A 21,360-nucleotide genomic window follows, 5' to 3' on the forward strand; every position below is an offset into this window, starting at 1 on the left:
ATTCTGAAGGAATACAGACTGAAGTTAAAATTTATGGATTAAATGCTGGCCAAGTTACAACTCTGCCATAAATTATCAGATAAAACTACAGAACAGCTGCCCTGGAAGTAAGTAATAAACATTTCTATAGAGATGAAATTCTGTCTTGCATGCATGAAACAGAAGCCACAACCTCACATGTTCAAAAGGTGAATTTCTTCCCCTTCCCCCTCCTCCATTGCTATGGATCATTACAATGAAAGCTGGCTTAGATGAAACAAACTCACGGGATCTCAGAAGGCAATCTTCCTAGACTCCAAACACAGCTAGAGAAAAGACAAAGCCTCGACAGAAGGGGATTCCAAGCATAAGTCTAATATACGTGCTCTGAATTACTCTCTACAGGAGCCTTGCTTGACTAGAACATCTGTGCTAAGTGCCCACTCAAACCATATGAATCTCTGTGGTCTGGTGTAAGCAAGCTATTCAATTACAGAAGTTCCCCTACGCACCAGATGTTGAGAGACAAATTTACTTATAGTTGCAAGATTACCTAGTGTTCTGAATTTCTTTAAAATCGTCAGAAATATATTGTTCTATTGGCAGACAGCTAATATAAGTCAAGCTGGTACTACTGTGAAATCAATCTTAAGTAAAACTGTCCCTTTGCCCATGAAGGCAGCTTGAGGTCACAAATCATTGCATCTTGCATCGCTCACCTTAATAATCACTGAATCAGTTAAAAAGTCAATGGTCAACATCACTGTCAAACACCCAAACCCATACTACAAAGGAGGACCTCATTTCCAGATATTACACAGCTGTGTTTTCATTACTCACGCATCTACCAGAAAGACATAAGAGCAGATAAACAAATACACCAAGACATGGTGAAGACTGGGGTATAAAGCTGTATAACCTTTGAGGGGTATAGAGCTGTATATATTTTGATCTACTTGTACCTATATTTTAATAAACTGTAAGAGGACTGCGTAAGCCACATCCAATGTCAGTATCATTCCTGCTTCTTAGCCATTGCAGTAAGAATTTTAAAACTGCTGAGCAAATTTTGTTTTGGCAATCTTCTCAACTTTATTACAGCGTTCCAATGCAAATAACTGCACTGTTGATATATTTTTCACTCTGCTTAACCCAACTGATTTGTATTACGTTTTTCATCTTCTCAATTATGCTAGAAGTACAAACAGTCTGAATTTCTTTCCTTCTGACAAAATATACACCTTTTTACCCCTTTTCTCTAATTTTCATCTACTCTCCTTCTAAATGCACTCCTCTATCCTACATAAACAGATAAATCATCTGCACTGCATCTTTCAATCCAATCACTAAAAGAAACATAATAAAGCTTTACTTAGGTTTCAAGTTGTTAATTTCACAAAACCTCAGCCATACACCTATTTTTAATCCAGTACCATACTACCTCCAGTATGCATAAAAAGAGGTAGATTTATTCCACCAAAGGAAATTTGCTACTAGTGAAATTAATAAAAAATTTTTGGCAACCAAATTTACAGCAGCTGTTTTAATTCTCACATTAGGTCTGCTCACATTACACCAGCAGAGCCAGAAAATGTATTACAACCTTCTTCCACAAACTTCCCCTGAAAGGCAGTAACACTGTTAGATTTTTGTTTAATTCTTTTGGAAGGTTATTTTAGTTTTCAGCTATACTTTTGGGCAGTTAGGGTAGTGTTCTCAGTGTCCAGTAAGCCAAAGCAGCGGGAAAGAGCAAGCACGGCAAAATAAACACTTTAACCCATGCTGATCCAGTTGCCAGTAACATCAAAGTCCTGGTAGAAAATGGCTTCTCAACTGTCAAAATTAAGTGTCAAGGCAGCAAGACATGGTAATATAATTGCCTTTTCCTGGTTTCTGAGCCTAGCGAAAGGATTAGGTTAATCTGCATAGTGTAGTGCTGAACAGAATACTCCTTTGCTTTGCTTTTGTGCTAAAAGCTGACTCATCACTTCAGAAGCAGAACAACATTCAGGGAGGAACTACTACAGTGTGATCTTCCACAGCAAAATAGCCCCTTTTTAATATATGAAGGTAGAGGAAAGGGGTCCCTGTCTACTGCACAAAGTAGTATGAGCAGCCAGGCATACTGACAGCTGCCTTCAGCTTTTTCAACTACTCTGCTGTTGTATTCCCATTATTTAGCACACAGAACACCAAGAAAATAAAGAAGTTCCTGTCTTAAAAGGCAACAGTTGGTAACAAGAGAATACCAAGGAAAGCAGGAATACCTTGCAATACCACAATAGTTAACCACCAACATGCCCATTGCCCCCTGCATTTCATGACAAGAGCAGTATCAGCAACTTCATGCTCCATTTCCCAGTCCAGAGAGTGTTGTGTTGTATAAGGAACACGAAAAAAATTACAAAAAATCCAAGACAGTCTCTTGCATGGGCCAGCTCACAGTTCACACCAAGTCATTTACCTGCGCGTGATGCTAATCGGTAAACTTGGCACACAAGAATAGAAATCTATTAGCTAATGAACATCAAGCCTGATGGAAATGGTTCCAATTACTAAGTGAAAGGAGAAATAAAAAGATAACGATGAAAAAACTTGATAATGATAATGTAAACTTGAGAAGGCCTGAAACCCCCAAAGGTGGTGGATATACCTGAATACCTGTAAGTGTCAGTGCACCTCAGTAGTTCTGTTTCAGTCTTCACCACCATTAGCACTGCTGTGGGTCAAATGCTTTGCCATCCAAGATTCTAGCAATGTGGAAAGCAGTCATATCAAGATATACAGAAAATCTCCAAGCAAAAGGATTTAGCCTGCAAACACGTCCCACTCACACCCATGCCCAAGAGCCACTACCCATTACTTTGTGCTGTGCTCGTCTCCTTAGGGCCACATCAGCTGCTTACACAGTTCAAGAGGCAGATGGCAGCAACAGTGATGGGTGGGTGAGAGTGACAAGAGGAAGGACTATAAATAGGATAAATATGTTGTCTTTGTTATTTTACTTGGTGTAGAAGCATTCAACTCTAATATTTAAATCATAAACTGGTCATCCAACTAGCTGCTCAGACTCAGTGAAGTTTCTTCCCCACTCTCCCTTATTTTTATCTGGACTCTCAACTAGGTTTCTGCTTTACTTTCAGTGCTTCTCCATATCTATTCTTGTTAAGATTGAAGAGAGGTGAGAATACCACTACTTATGACCTCAAAGGCTGAAAAATGGCAAGGGAACTCAAACTCATACAAAATTACACCACACTACCCAACTTATCTTTCCCAGAATAATACCACACTCTTTTGCCACAGTTGGGTGTTTTTGCAGATCACTCCAGAGCAACTCAAGCACCAATAGATACAACAGCCTAGTACTAGATTTGTTTTCCCACAGGCCTTTGCTCATATGCTACTGTATGATCATTGTTTTCAAAATCAGCAAGGTTGACCAGAAGCTACAAAGAGGGGAACTAAGGCTTTCCCTGTCATACCTGGAACGTGAAAGACCATTGCTGGAGTTGAGTATTATTGAGTGGAAAGATTGGACACACTTTATTTCTTCCTCTATCCTAAAAACAGAACAGTTTACTGTGGCTTTACTTAGCAAAATGTAAAATACCAAAAGCTGTCAGGTAGAATAAGCATCAGCCCATCTACTTCCTCCATTTAGATAATTCAAGTACTAAAAAGAGGTATATTAGATACTAAGTCCATCAAATCTCAGGTGCAAGAACTTTCCAGAAAAAAAAGAACAAAGTAAAACCTTCAGGAAAACCAATGCTTTTTCATTCCAAGACCCTTAAATGCAAAACACGAGCAGGGTTTCAATTCTAAATAATACAAGTCTTTTCCATGGTATGATTTAGAGCAATCCAGACCCATATGGAGAGGTACTACCATTAAACTTCTCCCTGCCAGCAATACAGCAGAAGTCTCAAGTGCAAGAGTTGAAGGAAACAGAAAACACATTTCCAAACTATTCAAAATTTATTAAAAAATTGCTTTACACAAGTTTCCCAGAAAGCTAAAGGCTTCCCGAAGTCCAAGGTTTGCCAGAGAGGATAAAAGATTGATTAATATCACAGGATCCAGACTCACCCACCCATGGCAGAATGTGTCCAAAACTGAGCCAATCTGTCACGGGAAACCTTGTCTTGAACAAAGAATCTCCTCACTCAACCCTGTACGTTTTCTAAGGGTTTGTTTTTCAGACCACAGAATAAAGCTATCCGAGCCAGGAGAGCTCTGAAGGCTCTTTATGAGAACTTCTACTCCAAGCCAGAGGGTCCTTGAACACTAAAACATTAATACTACGCTTAAATTTTAATTTGTTCCCTGATACACATTCTGGAATTTCACAATTGGGACAGCCAATTTTAGCCTACAAAATTTTTTGCACTCATCTCCCCACCATCTATGTATAATTTTCACTTTGTACAAATCCCTTTCACTGTCTTCTAAGTCTATTTCCACTCCAAACACTTTTCAACTACTGTGAAATTCATGAAAATGTGGATTAATTTTTTTAAATGAAGAGTAATTCAGAAAAATCAGGTAAGCATATTTTGCCTCTTGCATGGGTCAATTACTACTTTTTCTACTTGCTTTTATCTGAAAAGTGAATTAAAAGTTCCACTGTACTCTGAACAAATGCAATGCATTCTGAAATCTTCAGGGTTCTTATTTAGAAGGTACTATAGTAATACAAATACTAACCATTGTCCTCTAGCTTTTGAATAGTCCTTATTTAAAGGAGACAAGTACTCATGGATGAAATAAAAACATTCTTGCACAGAAGATGGTTTCACTAAACTTAGAATGATTGTTTCAATCCTATTTTCCCCTCCCATAAATAGACAAAACGTCCCAAGATACAATTCAGCTCAGAGGGCAGTGGTGGGAAAATACTGGATACCAGATAAAAAGATAGCTCTAAATGCTGCTATATGCTGCTGCATTGTCTCACAGAGCCAGAAGACAGCTACTAAGTCTGCAATTTGCCTAACAAGTCAAAAAAGCAGTGCTATTGCAAAGGGAACAAGAGACTGAGATTGCTAGGCAATCCTTTTTTGTAATTATTAAGTCCTATTGGCAGTACAGTGGCATTCTGTCTTGAGGGCAGAACAAAGCATTTGGGAAAGGATTTCAAAAATTCACTCCAAAATCAGATTTCATATTGTAGTGGTTTGCCAAAATCTAATTTGCAATTTTAGCTCTACCTTCCATAGTCAGACGGCACAGTTTTGCTTCACAAGTATCCAGATAATGAGCAATCTGCTCTTGATCCTGCATTCAAAGTACTTAAAGTGATTAACAGATCTGCACATGGAGTGAGTTAGGGCTTTCCACATGTAGCCTTTACCTACCTTCTGTCGGGTACTCTGCTGTTTATTTCAGTACAACTGCATCTTTATTCTAATTTGTTTGTGCTGCAGAAGGCTAAGTGTTGCACAAGATCCTGGAGAGGACAGAATTAAGACTCACTCAAAATTTCACATCTTAGAAGCAAAAGCAAAGAACACAAATATTGTCTCTAGTAATATGCAAATATTTTCTCTCTTTTATTACTAACCGTTCAGCAACAGCACATTTTAAAATATATATATACCTTGGAACCAATAGCTTTTTAATTACTAAGTACGTGTGAGGGTTCAGCAAATCCATAAAGCTGGCCAACTGTCTTCTTCTATCAACCTAGAGGAGGTGATGGATGTGACAGCACAGCAGTTCTTGGATTTTAAGCCGTGCAGTACAGTAACTCTAAAGAGCTTCATGCATAATGGGGGAGGGGATAAGAAAGGCCTCCAGAGCCACAATATATTTAGAATCGATCCTTTTATCTAGCCAAGCTGAAAAAAGTCTTATCACCTTAGTGATCTGTACAAAACACTTGGAATGCTCCTGAAGAATGCTCAGGTGAGTTTCTGGGAAAAATAGAGCTGTTCAGCTCTGGTTTCAGATTAAATCCTACCATACTGCTGACATTGGAACAACCTTCTAGCTCAGGCATGGATTATTGTACTCTTCATAATCAGTTAAATGCTCCAAGGAAAAAATATAATTACATGAGTACTCAACATAGGGCATCACCAAACCATATCAGTCTGAAAGCTTGCCAGAAATCTAGAAGGCAACAACAAAAAAAGGAAGGGGAAGAGTAAAATCACATGAATGACACTCATCATTTGTCACTCAAGAGACTGTCTGAAAAGAGATTTAATAATAATGCTGGTTCAGTGGGAGCTGTTTCCAGCCAAACAGAAACATGAAATTCACTGTGAAAAAAAGTAGCGCAGAACTGTTTTTAGTTTCAATTAAGATGCCTTTATGAAACAGGAAATAACACCAAGTACTGTTCATTAATGGAATAAGCTGGTACTCCACAATCTACAAGGTAAGGAAGATGTAAAAGCTTCACAGGCAGCAGCGCAATCCACATGACTTATGTCTCGTGCTTGATTTTTTTAAAAATCAGATTCAATTAAAAGAATTAAGAAAAGGTAAAGAGGTCTATTTCCATTCATCAGAACAAACGTTAAAAGGCTCTTAGATGCACAATCAGTGTCAAGCTACAGCTGACAATAGTGAAATTCAGAGTTTCTTAAATACTGCAGACTTTGACGTTAAGATGAGCAGAACAAGTTGCCAGCTGCTGACAAAGAGGGTGGTCCTGCACTGTAGCACATGGAAGTCCACACAAGACAACAGCTCATGCAGTAGAGCTTTCAGAAAGCTGTTCACTTTTTGATGTGCTACGTTTCTGTTAGTTTTTTTTGACCCACCTTACTCTGTAATCAGAGTCTGACTATACAATAATCTGATGAAGATTAGGAATATCCCCTAGTTACTAGATGACCGTAATCATATCAAAACCACACAGTATGTGACTGATTACATCAAACTAGAAAAAGCAAATCAATAAATCCAGAATTAGGCATATCGAGTTCTATCAAAGTAACGCGATTTTTCTTATTTGCAGGATCCCTGAACAATGCAAAGTCAAAAGCAACTAAAGACTATTCTCTCACATCTTTTCTTAGGCCCATAGTCATAGGGGAGAAACAACTAGAAACGCAATACATTTCTGGTAGGTGGACACACAGCCGGGTTCACATACATCCCACCACTCTTAAACATACCATCTTTACAGCAATTATTCATACTAGCAATTCTTTATAGTATGCCAAGAACCCTCCAGGAATTCCCAATTTAAGCACAGCTATCACTGCTGTAAGCAAAATTTTAGGGGCAAGAGTACTTACCTCTTACTAGTCAACGGAGATACTGGCACACTGTCATTTGCTATACATCTAAACAGTGAGTCTATACATAAGCAAGGTTGAAGCCTTGCTAGCATTTTAGATGTTTACAGTTGTAATACAAATGGCATTTCTCAAAGGCCAAAGCAAATTCCAGAAGCCTGTTTGATGAAGCATCAAAGAAAGATACTAGGAGCTTGTCTTGTAGCTGTAAAAATCATCCTGAACTTAAGTAGTACAATATTCAAAGCACATACAGGATTTCAGAGATAATGTGGGGAATCCATATGTGCACTAGATAATGTTTGCTGGTTTGGAAGGGTATTTTTATTCCTAATAGAAAATGGTGTTATAATAAATGCTTGAGCAATATAAAAGTGCTTCTAGAAAGCAAAGTGGAAGGGCAGTGTGTGGTAGTAATACAAACAGTTCAAAGAAAGGCTGCCTGTCCTCTGGCTACTTCCTTCCAAAGAGGACCCTAAGTGATGCTGCACCATGCTGCCATTACCACTGTAAATTCCAAGCCTACAGGGTGGGACCCAAACATTTACTATTCTGTGAGCGAGTCCTCTTCTTCCCAATCTTAAGAAACACTGATGAAACCAAACAACACAATTCTAAATCATTATACATTGCAATAGTTTCTCTTAATGAATGAGGTTCTGTTATTATTTCTTTTTCATATCTGCAAAAAGTTAAGGTCTGAGAAAGACTAAATTTACCTTTCCATTAGCAGTCAGACAATTAAGAAGCAATTAACAGATATGCCAATCAACTTCAGCACATCTTTTGGCAATCAAAGTCACACCAACATAACCAACTATTCTAGAATCAGAAAGTAAACATGTACCTAAAAGCAGTTACTTAAAACCATGTGCTACACTGTTTTCTTTCCAACAGCTTGTCCTGTCATAAGGAAATATGCACCATCTTCAAAATGATATATTACTTAATATTAAGGAAACATCTTGGGTAATGAATCATCACATCAAAGAACAAAACTGTGTTTAACATCTGATGCTTCCAGAGTGAAATTGTTTCAGATATGTTGAAATTCTGAATGGAATTGTTTGATAAGAAAAGCAAGAGTGAAGCTGCTGACAGAAGTCAGTCAAAATTCAAGTAAGTTTACTGATGTGAAAGCAATACCAAAAAAACCCAAAAAATGTGGAGCTGAAAAAATTATTCTAGTTTCCCAGAAATTCCACAACAAGGCTGTCCTCGCTCTTGCTTCTTGGAAATTTCAGAACAACACAGATTTATCCCAGCTCTGTCACAGATGGTCAGACAGTGAATTCATGGGATGCCTAGGCACACCTCCTGCATGTCAGCGTGTAGGTCTGTTCATATCTGTTCTATGGTTTCATATGCACAATTTGGAAAAATTGCTTAGTGCCAAGACTCTCAGATATTTTTTTCTTAGGAACAGAAAGAACCCTGCAAAAAAAGAATGCAGTGGTCCAATGACACGAAAAGGATATTAGGTAGGTTTTCAACAGTAATAGACAATTTCATTTCTTAAAAACAAGAGGTACTCTTTCCATACTTGTCATTGAAGATAACAGATTTCCATCTGTAAAACTGCCTTTTTACTACTTGATGTGAGCAGCAGGATACCAAAGTGTTCTTGTGGACATGAAACTTATTTCATAAAGACTTTCTATTTTTGACAAGCAATTAATAATGACATCAATTCATATTCAACTAAACCAAACCACTTACAGGAGATATATTTTAATTTTGGAGCTCTCAGAAATCTACTAAAACATATAGCAACATGAAAGCATCTGTCAAACCTCTCAGAGGAAAACAGCTGCACTAATTTACAAAAGCTAAAGAAGAAAAAACCCAACAAAGTGTTGAAGTACAATATACATATTGTCATCCTACTTCTGTAAATTCCCAGTATCTCAACGTCTTAAAAATTAGCAAAACTTTCAGGCATAATTTACATTTTCTGAATTGATAGTACATTAAATTAATTTTTTTCATTCTTTTCAATAAAAACTTGTGGTATTAATTAATGGCATGAATTTCCTCATCATATTACCACATGCAAAAAGTTATAGTTACTCAAAAATTTTTTTTAACCGTGATACAATTGAGGGAGACAGAGAAATAAGCGAGTAACCAGAACTAGAAGTTATGCACCATTAGCAATATCTTATAGCCTGTCCATAGAAACAGATAATTGCCTAAGGGCAGAACCTCAAAAGTCATCTTTCATCATCCTTAGCAGTATATCCAGGCTGTTTGAAAGGCTTGATTTCTACTGCAGACATTTTTTAAACTTCAAAGAAATAAAAAAAAAAGTTTACCTATTTTTGCTCCCCGAAAATTCATCTCCCAGATGTTGTCTTCCCTACCACCACCCCAAAAAAAAAAAATAAAAAAATCACATTTTTATCACTTTCCTCTTACAGGGCAAGGGACTACCAAACTAAGGCCAGATCAATTATTCACCCAGTGAAAAGCATTCAGATGTCATTGAAATAGTTTCACTACACTTTACATAAAGCATTACTCATACTCATTTAATTGCACTCACAAAGGAAATCCATTCTGATAGAAGGTACAACATTGGAGAATTAGTCAGCAAATTACACTGAAGTACCAGAAGCAGCAATAATAAGTGTTCTCTGGAAGAGCTCTCTCTACAACACTGCCAGACAGAAGAAAAGGTGTACATCAAGTACTTTTCCTTCTCTGAACAAAGACCAACAGAAGAATGCCAGCTATGATTGGATTGGGATGTGACCACTGAAACAAGGAATGAGATAACAAATCCAATGTTACCAACATGTAACACTGAAGTCCTGCTGTCCTTGAGCAGGATTTGAACTAGTTGTGTCTAAAATCTGTCTATACTTTGAAAAAAACCTCACAAACCAAAAAAACCCCAAGGAATATTGTAAGTTCTAGGAACAACTATCCATGTGAAAGTCAGCTCTACTGGCATCTTTATGAATAGAAAAAGGCTTAACTACATTAAATACGCAAAGCTATAGGAGGGTTTGGAATTCTTCAGAAAGCTAGAGCTTGGGAGAGCAGGATATCACAAGCTTACCTTAGTGGTCTAGAAGTAGGAGCGGTGAAGACTTCAAAGAACTAGAAGGGAAGAACTACTGACTTGGCTGATTCAGAATTGTTGGGGTTTATTTTGAGTTCTGTCCTTACCTCTGTCTTTGACCTTGGCCATGCCACTTTGCTGCTTATCTTCTGTGCCACTTTGTGGAACACAACCATAGTGACTTTTAAAAAGCACTTTGCTAACTGGCATGGACATCCTCAGCAAAATGTTTCAATGTAGTGTAAATAACAAACATGTTTTGCTGAGACAGTCAAAAAAAAGGAGCAAATACACTTTTGCTAGTGCTCTGCAGTATTAGTTAACTGGCATTAGTCCTATAGCAACACTGGCATATCTAACATTGACAGACAAACAGAAACAAACAGAACTAGCTTCATTATTTACAATACCTCACTAAAACCAACAGGACTATCCTTTTTCATCCTAAGCATTATATGCCAAGTACCTTCCTCTGGCCAGAAATGAGACTTGAATCACAGGTAAGAGATAAAAGGAAGGGAAACTCTTTAGTGCTGTGCTAAACACAGTGATGTTGACTTCACTGGGCATTTTCAGTTGCTTTTTTTCTATAGCTCAGCATTTAGATTATTTAGGTGCCTTCACACTGGAAAAACCTACTACCAATTCTGTAACATACACTCAATGGCTCACCAACACGCAGCTAAAGAAGGAGAGGTTGGCAATATCACCAGATGAAAAAAGGAGAAGCAGCCAGTGAGGACTCTGTCAGATTAATAAGATTAAATTTCATATAGAATAAATTGAATCCCTTATATCAAATGCCAAAATAAGAGAAATACTTATCTCCTCACACAGCAGAACCAAACAGCTTTCCTAAATTATCTTCCTTCTCTTGTGTAGTTTATATGACTGCTGGTAATGCCACTGGAACACTTGCCTACCAGACTCACTGCCAACTGAACTGACACTCAACGAAATAATTTCGGGGACTCTAAAAATAAATCACAGGTGTGCAATTTATTCTGTAAAGACCATTATGTACTCATTTCCTGCTAGCATCCCCAAAGCAGTGAAACAGGTAGCCCTCAGAACCTCCAAGATTTACAATAAATCTGCCTCAAACAAACACGGTAGTAAACTTATAGGGCACCTTTCCTACACTCTAAATGTATTAGCATTAAATGTACAGTTATGAAAATGAAAAGAAGAAAAAAAATTAAGAAAAAATTTCCTTCTTTTAACCAAAAAAGGTGGACAACTTGGGTCGGCATGCTTTTTGACAAGGAGAATCTCAAGAAATAGACACCTTCTGGAATCGCCAAATAATCCCCTTAAGTTCAGTTCCCGCATAAGATGAAGTTACCTCCCAGAGTAATCAAAATCCTACGTTCTTTATTTGCGCCACCAGAAACGCTGACAACTATTATTTTGGTATGTACTATTTGAGTCCACAAAGCTGCAATAGTTTAAATTAAATAGGATTTTTTTTTTCAAATCCTTATATAATTGGGTAATTTCTCAGACTTGTATTAATGTGCCCACTTGACACATTACTGCTCAAAATGTAATGTGACCTTAAAAGATTCATCATGAAGCACTGTCCTGATGCATTCTCTATCTGTTGAAATATAGGCAGACATCTGTAAACAAGGCATTCCCTGATTTTCTTCTATTCCAGGAGAAAACTTGATTTTGAATAAGGCAACTCTATTCTTTCGCACTCCCCCATGTTGTTCCCTAACTCCCAAACTAACTCATCCTGCAGCTTCAGGTGCATAGTGTACGTCCCAGCTGGTGCAAAATGAGTGTATGAGAATCACTATTATTCAACATAGGCAGTACCAACCAGCAGATCAATACAGTTGATGCTCCCATGAAAGCTCTACAGTTCTTATAGATGTTTAGTACATTGTAAGAAATGTGTCTGCAGGAATCATTTCCAAGTTCTTGCAAGCAGAAGCTGTTCCCTCACCAGAGAGACATTACTGCCTATCAGTAGGTGGGTGGTAATTTGCACAAAGGAAATGCTATATCCGTGTAATTGTGCAGGCACAAAGCTAAGGAGAAAACCTGTTCTTGATTACCCACAGTAATTGAGAAAACTAAGTACATCAGAAAAATAAGAGAAAATGCAAGCTATATATAAGTCAGGATGCAATAACATACTTAGTCCAGTAATCTTTACGAAACTAATAAAAAGCTTTCCACAGAACACAGAACAGAGAAATTCCCAAGATGCTTATTACATATAATGGAAAAGGGATTTCAGCAATGCAATGACAGAATAATCAAGAAAGACATGACTTGGGCCTACAGTCCCCTATCCCTGTAAAAAAGCTCCACCATTGTCATAACCTAATATTTATGATACTTGCTCTATAGATTCACTCTAAAAAGAACATACATTTTTTAAAACATCCCTTCCACCACACAGCCCAGAATGAGGAACTCCATAATGTTTAATAAAATAAACAGCTGTTGTAATGTCTCAAGCCCATACCCAAGGTTACTAATTCATCTTATTCCAAAAGAGAGAAACAAAACAATCAATTTTCCTTAAAATATCTCAAGTCCTTCCCTCCAGTATCAGCTCCTACATTTGTTTACCTTCCCAAATGTAATGCTGCTTGCTCCAGACTTAGCTGGGATAGAATTTTCCATATACCCATTATTTTTGTACTAGATTTGGTGCTATCTTTGGTCAAGACCACCTTTCCCCTACAAACATAGGACATCTCTGAATCCTCCCATAGGCAATCCCACTCATTCTTCCTCTTTCTTTACTATTGCTTCCTCCCAAATGAGGGAAATTATAGTAATACATGTAGCAAACCCCTCAACTTCTCACTGACAATTTACGGTGCAGCACAATTATGCTCTGCTGATTCACTGTGATAAGAGACATTTAATCTTGCTGCTGACGGCACAGACGTTTTCTAGCATCCATATCTGTTTGGTTGGCAACATTGTGCACTGGTGTCCCTCTAGTTGGGCTGGTTCTCTTGTTGATATGTTTACCTTTAACAGGTAGCAGTCTCTGGTCCAAATAAAACAGTGAAATACTGTTAGCTAGCAGTTTTTCATCTTAGAAATAACTTTCATTCTAAACCTCAAAAATGTTCAGCTAGCACTAAGCAATAAAGTCTTAATGGCCTGTGAGCAAAATAAGCAAGTAAATATTTTCTTTGGTAAAGAGGAAAGGCACGACACTTAAAGACAATTATTTCTTATTCACAGATGCAGCCTGTAATCCACTAACTAAGCAAATCATTCCTTAATTTTACAGCATTTATCAACATGCCCATATATACTGCCATCTATAAGGGGAGGGTTTAAATATTAGGGCATCTTTATAGACATTAAGATTGCCTTACTCTAACAAAAAAGGAAACTTTAATAGTATAAGAATAATATTGTAGAAACTCATTTGAAAGCTCTCATAGTTCCTATCTGCAAACTCACTAACAAGAACTAATAATACTTTTTTTACACCTTCACAACAAACCATATAAATCCATTGGCACAACATTTGAGGCAAAAAAAACATAGGAAGATTCTGCAAGGCCTGGAAATTTACAGCATTTTAATAGTTAATGCTAGCTCATTTGAATCAATTTAAGATATTAAAATTCCCATCTGTCAGATCTCTTTGCTAATGTCACTGCCCTCAAAGCAAAAGGGAACATATGCCTGCATCCCTGTCACCCAGTTCACAGTGCTCCTTTTTAACTCAAGTCATAAATGAAAAGGAGTTCATACTAACACACCAACCTAAACCACCACAGCTAACATGCAACTATGTGTTTGCTCTTGCCATCTAGACACAGCCAAGCAGAGAAAAAGGCTAATCAGATGCATAAGGCATCAGGAAAGGAAATTATGACCTTTAAAGTACTGCAATAATTTGCTCCCACACCCATAACGTTCTACGTGTGTGTTTGAATTCAAGGCAATTTTAAGTTTGTGAAAAGAGACACACTATCAGAGCAATACCCAACTGGCAGATAGTAATGCTGTTGGTATTACAGAGTAGCTAAAATCACCGCGATTTCCACAATCCTAACTGCCAAAGTTCAATCCCCATGTTCTATAATGGGTCAGCTGCATCCCATGTAAAGCATCACAAACATCAGCTGAAATCCTCGATGTAGAAGGACACTTTATTTACCCAAGCTAATGTTTCTGTCAACACCAGCTCTATGATGGATAAAGAGAAGATCCAATTCAGCTGGGATGGGTTAAATCTCCCATAAGGAAAACAGGCTTGCATCTCACCTATACAGCAAAATCTAGCAAGTAAACGAAAGTTTGGGAGCATTTATCTTAACAAAGGAGTATTTACCCTTCCAAAAAGTGGAAGGAGAATATACATTTTAAGTTCAGTAAGACTTTCCAACATACAGAAGTCTGCTGAAATGCCAATAAAACAGACACTATTTATGTATGTATATTAACTACTAGAGAAGCACGCTTCATTTACAATTGCTTTTGTAACCAATCAGTTAAGTTGCTTCTACAGAATGAAAGCATTTACAGGTTTCCTGCAGTCTGTGGCACCATACTGTATAAAAATAAACCCCTCTGGGATTAAATTAGAGGATACAGTGGTTCACAAGAAAGGATCACTAAGTTAACATTACTCCCCTTTTTTCTTTGTATGACTTCTTCTCAAAAGCATACCCCAGCACCCTGATTGTTCACTGTGTAACACTTACTGTTGCTGGACTTCAGGTCACGGTGAATTATGGGAACAATCGCTTCCTCGTGCAGGTAGTTCATTCCCCTCGCAATCTGTACTGCCCAGTTCACTAGTATGTCAGGAGGTATCCTTTTCCCAGACAACACTCTATTTAGCGATCCTCCACGGGCAAACTCCATGATCAAGCAAAGATTAGGTTCCTTTAAACACACGCCCCTGAGGGCAATGATGTTGGGATGTTTTAACATCGCAAAGAGCTTGGCCTCTTGGCGGACATTCTCAATGGTCTGGCTGATGTCCTCATCAGGGTCATAGCGAGCTGCCTTGACAGCAACCTCATCTCCTATCCACACAGCTCGATACACTTTTCCGAAGCCCCCTATGCCAATGATTTCCTCCAGAACAAGCTCTGAGAAGTCGATCTCCAGGACTAGGGAAAGAGGAAAAAAAAGATGTAAACATTTAGCAACTATGCAGCTTGTACATCAACTGAAGGTCCATGTTGCCCAACCTCACCCTTACCCTTGGAGGAAGGGCCAATTTTCATGCCAAAACAATACAAACAAAAGCAGTAGTCCCTTCCAACAATCTTTTAGTGCCAAATAGTGTGATAAAATAGATCTTGCAGTATCATAAAACCTGTATGAAGGTTTTATGTCCTCTTACCACACTTAAACTCTTATAACACTGATGCCCCTTCCCACCACTTACAGATAAACTCGCCTGGACAGTACAAGATTTCAAAAAAAGAAAACACACAAACTAATCTTTGCTGTGTTCACCATACAGTGCTTAATGTGAGATATCTAAAACTCAACACAAAATGCATCTGCTTCTGCATTTGTTCTTTATTTGAATTGCCACAACAATCATTTAGTCCTTCCCAAATCAAGCTTGTTCTTCCACATCTCTATAGGCTCTGCAGATTCATTCCCCACAAGAGATCTGCTAACCAATTCTGACGCTTCCGACAGCAGTGTGACAGACAGATGGATCAGACCGCACGCTGAGTATGCAGTGCTAGCAATAAGAAAAACATTTTTTGATTACTGCACACTGCTTCTTATTACAGAAACTTCCCATTCCCATGCACTCACAGCTACACTTTACAGGCTGACAGAGTTACTGGTGGATACTTGGCATTGTATAGGAAAAATCCACAGATGCAGATATCTTAATTCAACATGTAAATTGCATCTGGAGCAAAAGCAGTGAGAAAATGCATCCTGTACAAATGCACACTAAACACAGCTTATACTCATGGGTGGCCAAAAGAACCCATCCAATACTGATTAATGTAGAATGAAAACCCCACATACTGACCAATGAAAACATGCTGAAACAGCTGAATTTACAGCAGTGGTAGGCCATTGGAGAGATACCATTGATCCTATTCTGCCTGATATTTGGCTGATTACCAATTACAGTCAATGAAATGTTAAAAAGTTTTAAAGGAAGAATACCATAATGCAAGATTTAAGCAGAAAGTCATCAAGACTTTTAATACTTTCCTGCATTTGAAATGCCAAATCTGACATAGTTCCCCCGTTTTGTTTAGTTGAAAGGAAATTAAGCCTGTAAGGGAGCAAGTTAGATCACATTAAAGTAAACTATTTTCCTTATTCCAATCAAATGTCTTTCCTAAGAATACAAGACTTTGTCACAAAACTGCACGGAATTAGTACAAACTCTTCTGTCCATAGCTGTAGGCTTTTTTTCTATTTTTGCCTGAGCTCTGTCTTCCCTGAATATGATTTTTCAAAATCTAACTTACTATTCTAAGGCAGTCAAATCTATAAACTAGTTTAATAAGGATATTTGTGATCCTTTTCCTCGTGTTCCACGAACAAAAGATTAATGGGAAACAAGATAGAGAACTGGTCGGGAAAGTTTTCCAAAAGGAGAAAAGGTCCCTTCCAGTCCAGAACACAAAAATAATTTCTTTTTCTGCTACTCTGAGTACATATTTTGGGTAACACTGACCTTCAAGGATTTGCAAAACAAAGAAGATTTCACTCCTGCCAGCCTTGGTGCTCATGAGATAGAGATTACCAGAAAATATGAAGAAGTACATTCTGACCTGAAACACTGAAATTTTAGAACAAGGCTGTAATGACAATAACTCCACATATGAGACTGAGAATGTCACTGAGACTACACAAAAGGAGCTGCTCTTGTATTTTTCACTAATAAAAGAGCTAAAGAAATCAGATGTTGAGTCCTATCTCTTCGGTCAGTAGAATTTCAGCACTGTTATAATCCTCAGTTAACCAGCTCCTAGGGACAAGCTCAGTTAAAAGACTGAATGAACAAATACGGTAAGCCACAGCACCGGGCGACTGCCCGCCCCGCAACCTCCGGGCACACAGCATTCCGGTGCTGTTCCCAGTCTGTGTTCTTCTCGGGCATTTCACGCACTGAGAGGGCATGAACGAGGCGGCGAGAGAGCCGTCCTGCAGGTGCTGAAGGGACAGCTCCGGCGGCAGCGGTGCCGGCGGGGCGGAGGGACGGGACGGGACACGGGACGGCCCCGCGGGCAGAGCCCCGCCCCGGCCCCCCCGCCCCGCCGCCGTGCAGGGGAGAAGCGCGGCAGGAAGGTGTCAGGCAGGAGAACGAGATGGGCAAAGGAAACCGAAGGGATGGAAAGTAGAAGTCTTTGTGTGCCGTCACCCATTTTCCGTCAGAAAAAGCACATCCCTGCTGGATGCACAAGTTAACAGGGCTAGGATGTAAAACAGAGAGACTTCGGCTTCCGGATGAAATTTCATGTGACACTGAATGTTATTTATTTTACTTGCAAGTACGACCTTAGCTTTAACTTTGAAAATGTATGTTTCCGTAAGGCAGACTGGCCAGCTCACCCTCACGGGTAGCTTCATCAAAAAAATCCCTCATTTAAAAAAAATATTTCGAGGGGCGTTTTTAAAGCTATTTTGTGCTGAATTAGCTTCTTTGTTTTCACAGACTGAGTTATACTGCTACATTAGGGCACTAAAAACACTAACCCCATCTCTAAACTCCAGTATAATTTGGCAGATGTGTCGTACTGGACTGTACAGGCAATGGGAATGTTTAAGGGGCATTTTTGCCTCAGAATTTAAGAAATGAAGCACTATCATTCCTCCAGGGACTGATAAGGAATTACAGAGCCTGTACACCATGAACCAGTGGCCAGGTTGACAACTGCAAAGCAGGTGCTTTTTAATCAGCACTTACTATACCATATGATGAAGCTATTTAATTCATTTTGAAGTGTGTTAAGAGCCCACATTGCAGATGAGGGTCCTTCAAGTTGGTCCACTTCTGAAGGCCTCTACAGGCTACTTTTATCATTCATGGTACCCTCTCTGAAGCAAGATTCAGGCACACTAATGGGATGGCTAAAATTACCAGCTATACTAGTACACCTTTCAGTGAAAGCAGAGTCTAAAGGACTTATACTCCTAGCCCATCATTAAACACAAAGATAAACTTTAAGAAAGCAAGTAAAAATAGTTTCTGTGCAGAGGTGTGTGTCTGGAATGACACTTTGCATCACTCCTGCAAAGTGTTAACAGTTCACTGTCCAGCAAGAATAGACTGTTATTCCCAACAGTTAGCAAACTAACATCACCAGCTCTAAAAGGGGATATCATTCCTTGCAAAGGATTTCTAACATTAATCTTGAAAATCCAATTCAACAGCAGCCAACTTTAACAAGACTGTCCAAATGGCATAGTTTCTTTTAAGAAAGAAACGTACTCCTTAGGCATTACACACATCTATTGGAGGGCAGTAAATTCTCTTCTGTCATGAACAGATGATGATCATCATAAAGGCTAATAATTTGACAGAAGAGAAGTAGTGTAGCCCTGTCGTGGCATGAAAGACAAGGGTAAAGGGGAAAGATACGACTCCACAACTGCTCCTGAACTATCAAACCACAGAAAATGCAGCAAGATGCGAGAATCCACAGCTACAAACCCTGCACCTGAACTCCCAAAATAGGATGGGAGTTGAGGGTTCAAAGAGTTCTGTAGAAATGGTTCTCCTAACTATCTCAAAGGCAAAACCTAATAAGATTCATTCACAGTGTTTTCTGCATGTGGGGGAAAAATAATTTATCTATACTGTAGAAGCATGAAAGAAAGGACCACCACTACCAACCTAGTCCCTTCACAAGCCCAAGGGCAATGCTAGAAATTACTGAGTTTTACCTAAATACTTTCAAGCAGAACACAGAATAAGAAAAAAAAAAAGCTATTAGTTGTATTCCTTGGAGATACGACCTACATAGGACAAAGCATCTCTTTTACTTTCTAGAAAAGCCTACTAGTCTGAAGATTTTTCTCTGCCCCTCCAAAAAAAAGCATTATCCTTGCCTGAATTGTCAACAGTGACAGATGAACAGGATCCAGAAACAGTCATCCCATGCTGTTTCTCTTTCCACAATTGTATGTAGCGGCTAAAAAAAATGTAGAGATGAAACGGCCCTATTCTCTGTCTCTAACAAAGGCTTCAAAACTGCCATGAAGTTCACAGAAACAAACCAATCCCTTCATGCCTTCAGCATCACAACTTACTCAAGCAATCCTCAGGCAGGCCTTGCCACCCAAAAGCAGACAGAACTCGTTCACAGGTATTTTAGGACAAAATTTGTACGAGGTCAGAGGAACCTGGTAACACAAGTCAACTTAGGAATTTTTCAGTCATAAATAATAAGCTTTTGGTTAGGAGGAAGGAAGATACTGAACAAGTATTAGCAGTGAATCAACACTGCTTCCTATCCAGCAACCCTTCCTTAAGGATATTCTTAAAGGGAGAGTCACCAGAAGCCCCAGTGACTCCACCACTGCACAGCCGCCAGGCTTCAGTCGTTTGATGAAAATTTATCAGCCTCTGGAAACACATGACTTAACAATGGGAAACTGCTCCTGGCGCCGGTGAAACGCCAACCGAGCGAGGCTCGGCCTCCCTGGAGCGGCGCGCTAGCCTGGAAGACAGAAGGGCACTGGTGCAGTAGGAATGCGTCCCCGGGTGGGAAAGGGAACGGACCACGGTCCCGGGTAAGCCCCAGGACGGGAGGGGCCGAGACGCCGCAGCCTCTCCGCTCCCCGCCAAGGGCCATGGCAGGGCCCGTTCGCCCCAGCCACCCCGCCGCCGGCCGGGCCCGCGGCCTCCCATGGCCGTTCGCCACCGGGAGGGGCCTTCCCTTCCCCTTCCAAGGCGGACCCGGCTCCCGCCAGGACCCACCGCTGGGCCGGCCCGGGCCTCCCCCAGCGTCGGCGGCGGTCCCGCCTCCCCCGGGCACCGCGGGAGGGCCGGGCCGCGGCTCCCCCCGCCCCACCTCGGTAGCCCCGCCGGTCCGGTCCCCCCTTCCCCCGGTGACCCAGCTCCCTCTGGCTCAGGGGAGGGTCGTGACCGCGCCTCTTCCCCCTCCTCCGGCTCCCTTCGTCCCGGCGGAGGAGCCCCGCCGAGCCCCCCGCCCCGGCCCGGGCCCCCTTACGCTGTATGGCGGGGGGCGGCGGGTATCGGGCGCGCAGCTCCGGGCCGCCTCCCGGCACGCCGCTGCTCACGTAGTTGCTGGGGAAGATGCCGACGCGCTGGTCGATCTTGCCCGTCCACCAGCCCTCGTCGCCGGACACGTGCGAGTCCCGGGACAGCACCTGCACCACGTCCCCCGGCCGCAGGCTCAGCTCGTCCTCGCCGCACGCCTCGTACTCGAAGACGGCGGTCCAGAGCGGCCCGCCGCCCGGCGGCTCCCCGCCGCCCGCGCCCTCCTGGCTGAGCTCGGTGAGGGGCTCCATGGCGAGGCTGCTCCATAGGGGGAGGCGCCCGAGGCAGCCGGGCACTGCGGGGGACGGCGGGGCCGGGACCGCCGCCTATTGTTCATGCGGCCCGGCGCCCGCCGGCACCAGGTGCCGCTGCCGGGGGATCCCGGCGCGGGGCCGCCTCAGCCCAGCGCGGGCAGGGGCGAGAGCAGGAAGTGTGTGCCGTGGAGGAGCCGCCGCATCCCCCCCATCCGCCGCCTCCTCCGCGCCCGCCTCCGCCTCCCGCCGCCGCGCATCCCGGAGCCACCTGACTCTCTGGCAGCTTCGGCGGCAGCGGCGGAGGGTAGGGCGGCCCCGCCCCCGCGCCGCCATTGGCCGCCGCCGCCGCCCGTCAGCGCCGCCCTCACCTGATTGAGGGCCCGCGCCCTCCTGGCCACGCCCCCTCCCTGGCCGGCCCCGGAGTCGCGCACTCACCGGTGTCCTCTCGATTGGCCTCCGCCTGGTCAGCGCTCGCTTTCCATTGGCCTCGCGCTCCGAGCTCCGCCTTCGTCGACTCTTCTCATTGGCTGGGGAAAGGGGCATGACACGGTCCGGGGTCGGAGGTGGGCGGGGCGACCTCTCCAGCCG

General features: G+C 41.3%; 1 protein-coding gene across 5 annotated transcripts in view; it reads right to left on the reverse strand.

Moving 5' to 3' along the window:
• The window catches only part of MAP3K9 (mitogen-activated protein kinase kinase kinase 9), a 67,468-nt gene extending 46,437 nt beyond the window's left edge, over positions 1 to 21,031 (reverse strand). For 3 of the 5 annotated variants that reach the window (XR_003546069.2, XM_027749439.2, XM_039389021.1), the window contains exons 1-2: positions 20,469 to 21,030; positions 15,000 to 15,413 (exon numbers count right to left, since the gene is read on the reverse strand). Coding sequence is in view for 4 of the 5 variants with exons in the window: in XM_027749439.2 (XP_027605240.1) it covers positions 15,000 to 15,413; positions 20,469 to 20,769 (715 nt within the window). In the remaining variant the exon portion in view is untranslated. Of the gene's footprint in view, positions 1 to 14,999; positions 15,414 to 20,468 lie in introns of all 5 variants that reach the window. The other 2 variants (XM_027749472.2, XM_039389023.1) reach the window with 1 other exon arrangement.
• Between the last annotated feature and the right edge of the window lie 329 nt (positions 21,032 to 21,360).

This window comes from Pipra filicauda, unplaced genomic scaffold (genome assembly GCF_003945595.2).
Source record: "Pipra filicauda isolate LSUMZ 115617 unplaced genomic scaffold, ASM394559v2 scaffold6_size6359152_pilon, whole genome shotgun sequence".
NCBI lineage: Eukaryota > Metazoa > Chordata > Aves > Passeriformes > Pipridae > Pipra > Pipra filicauda.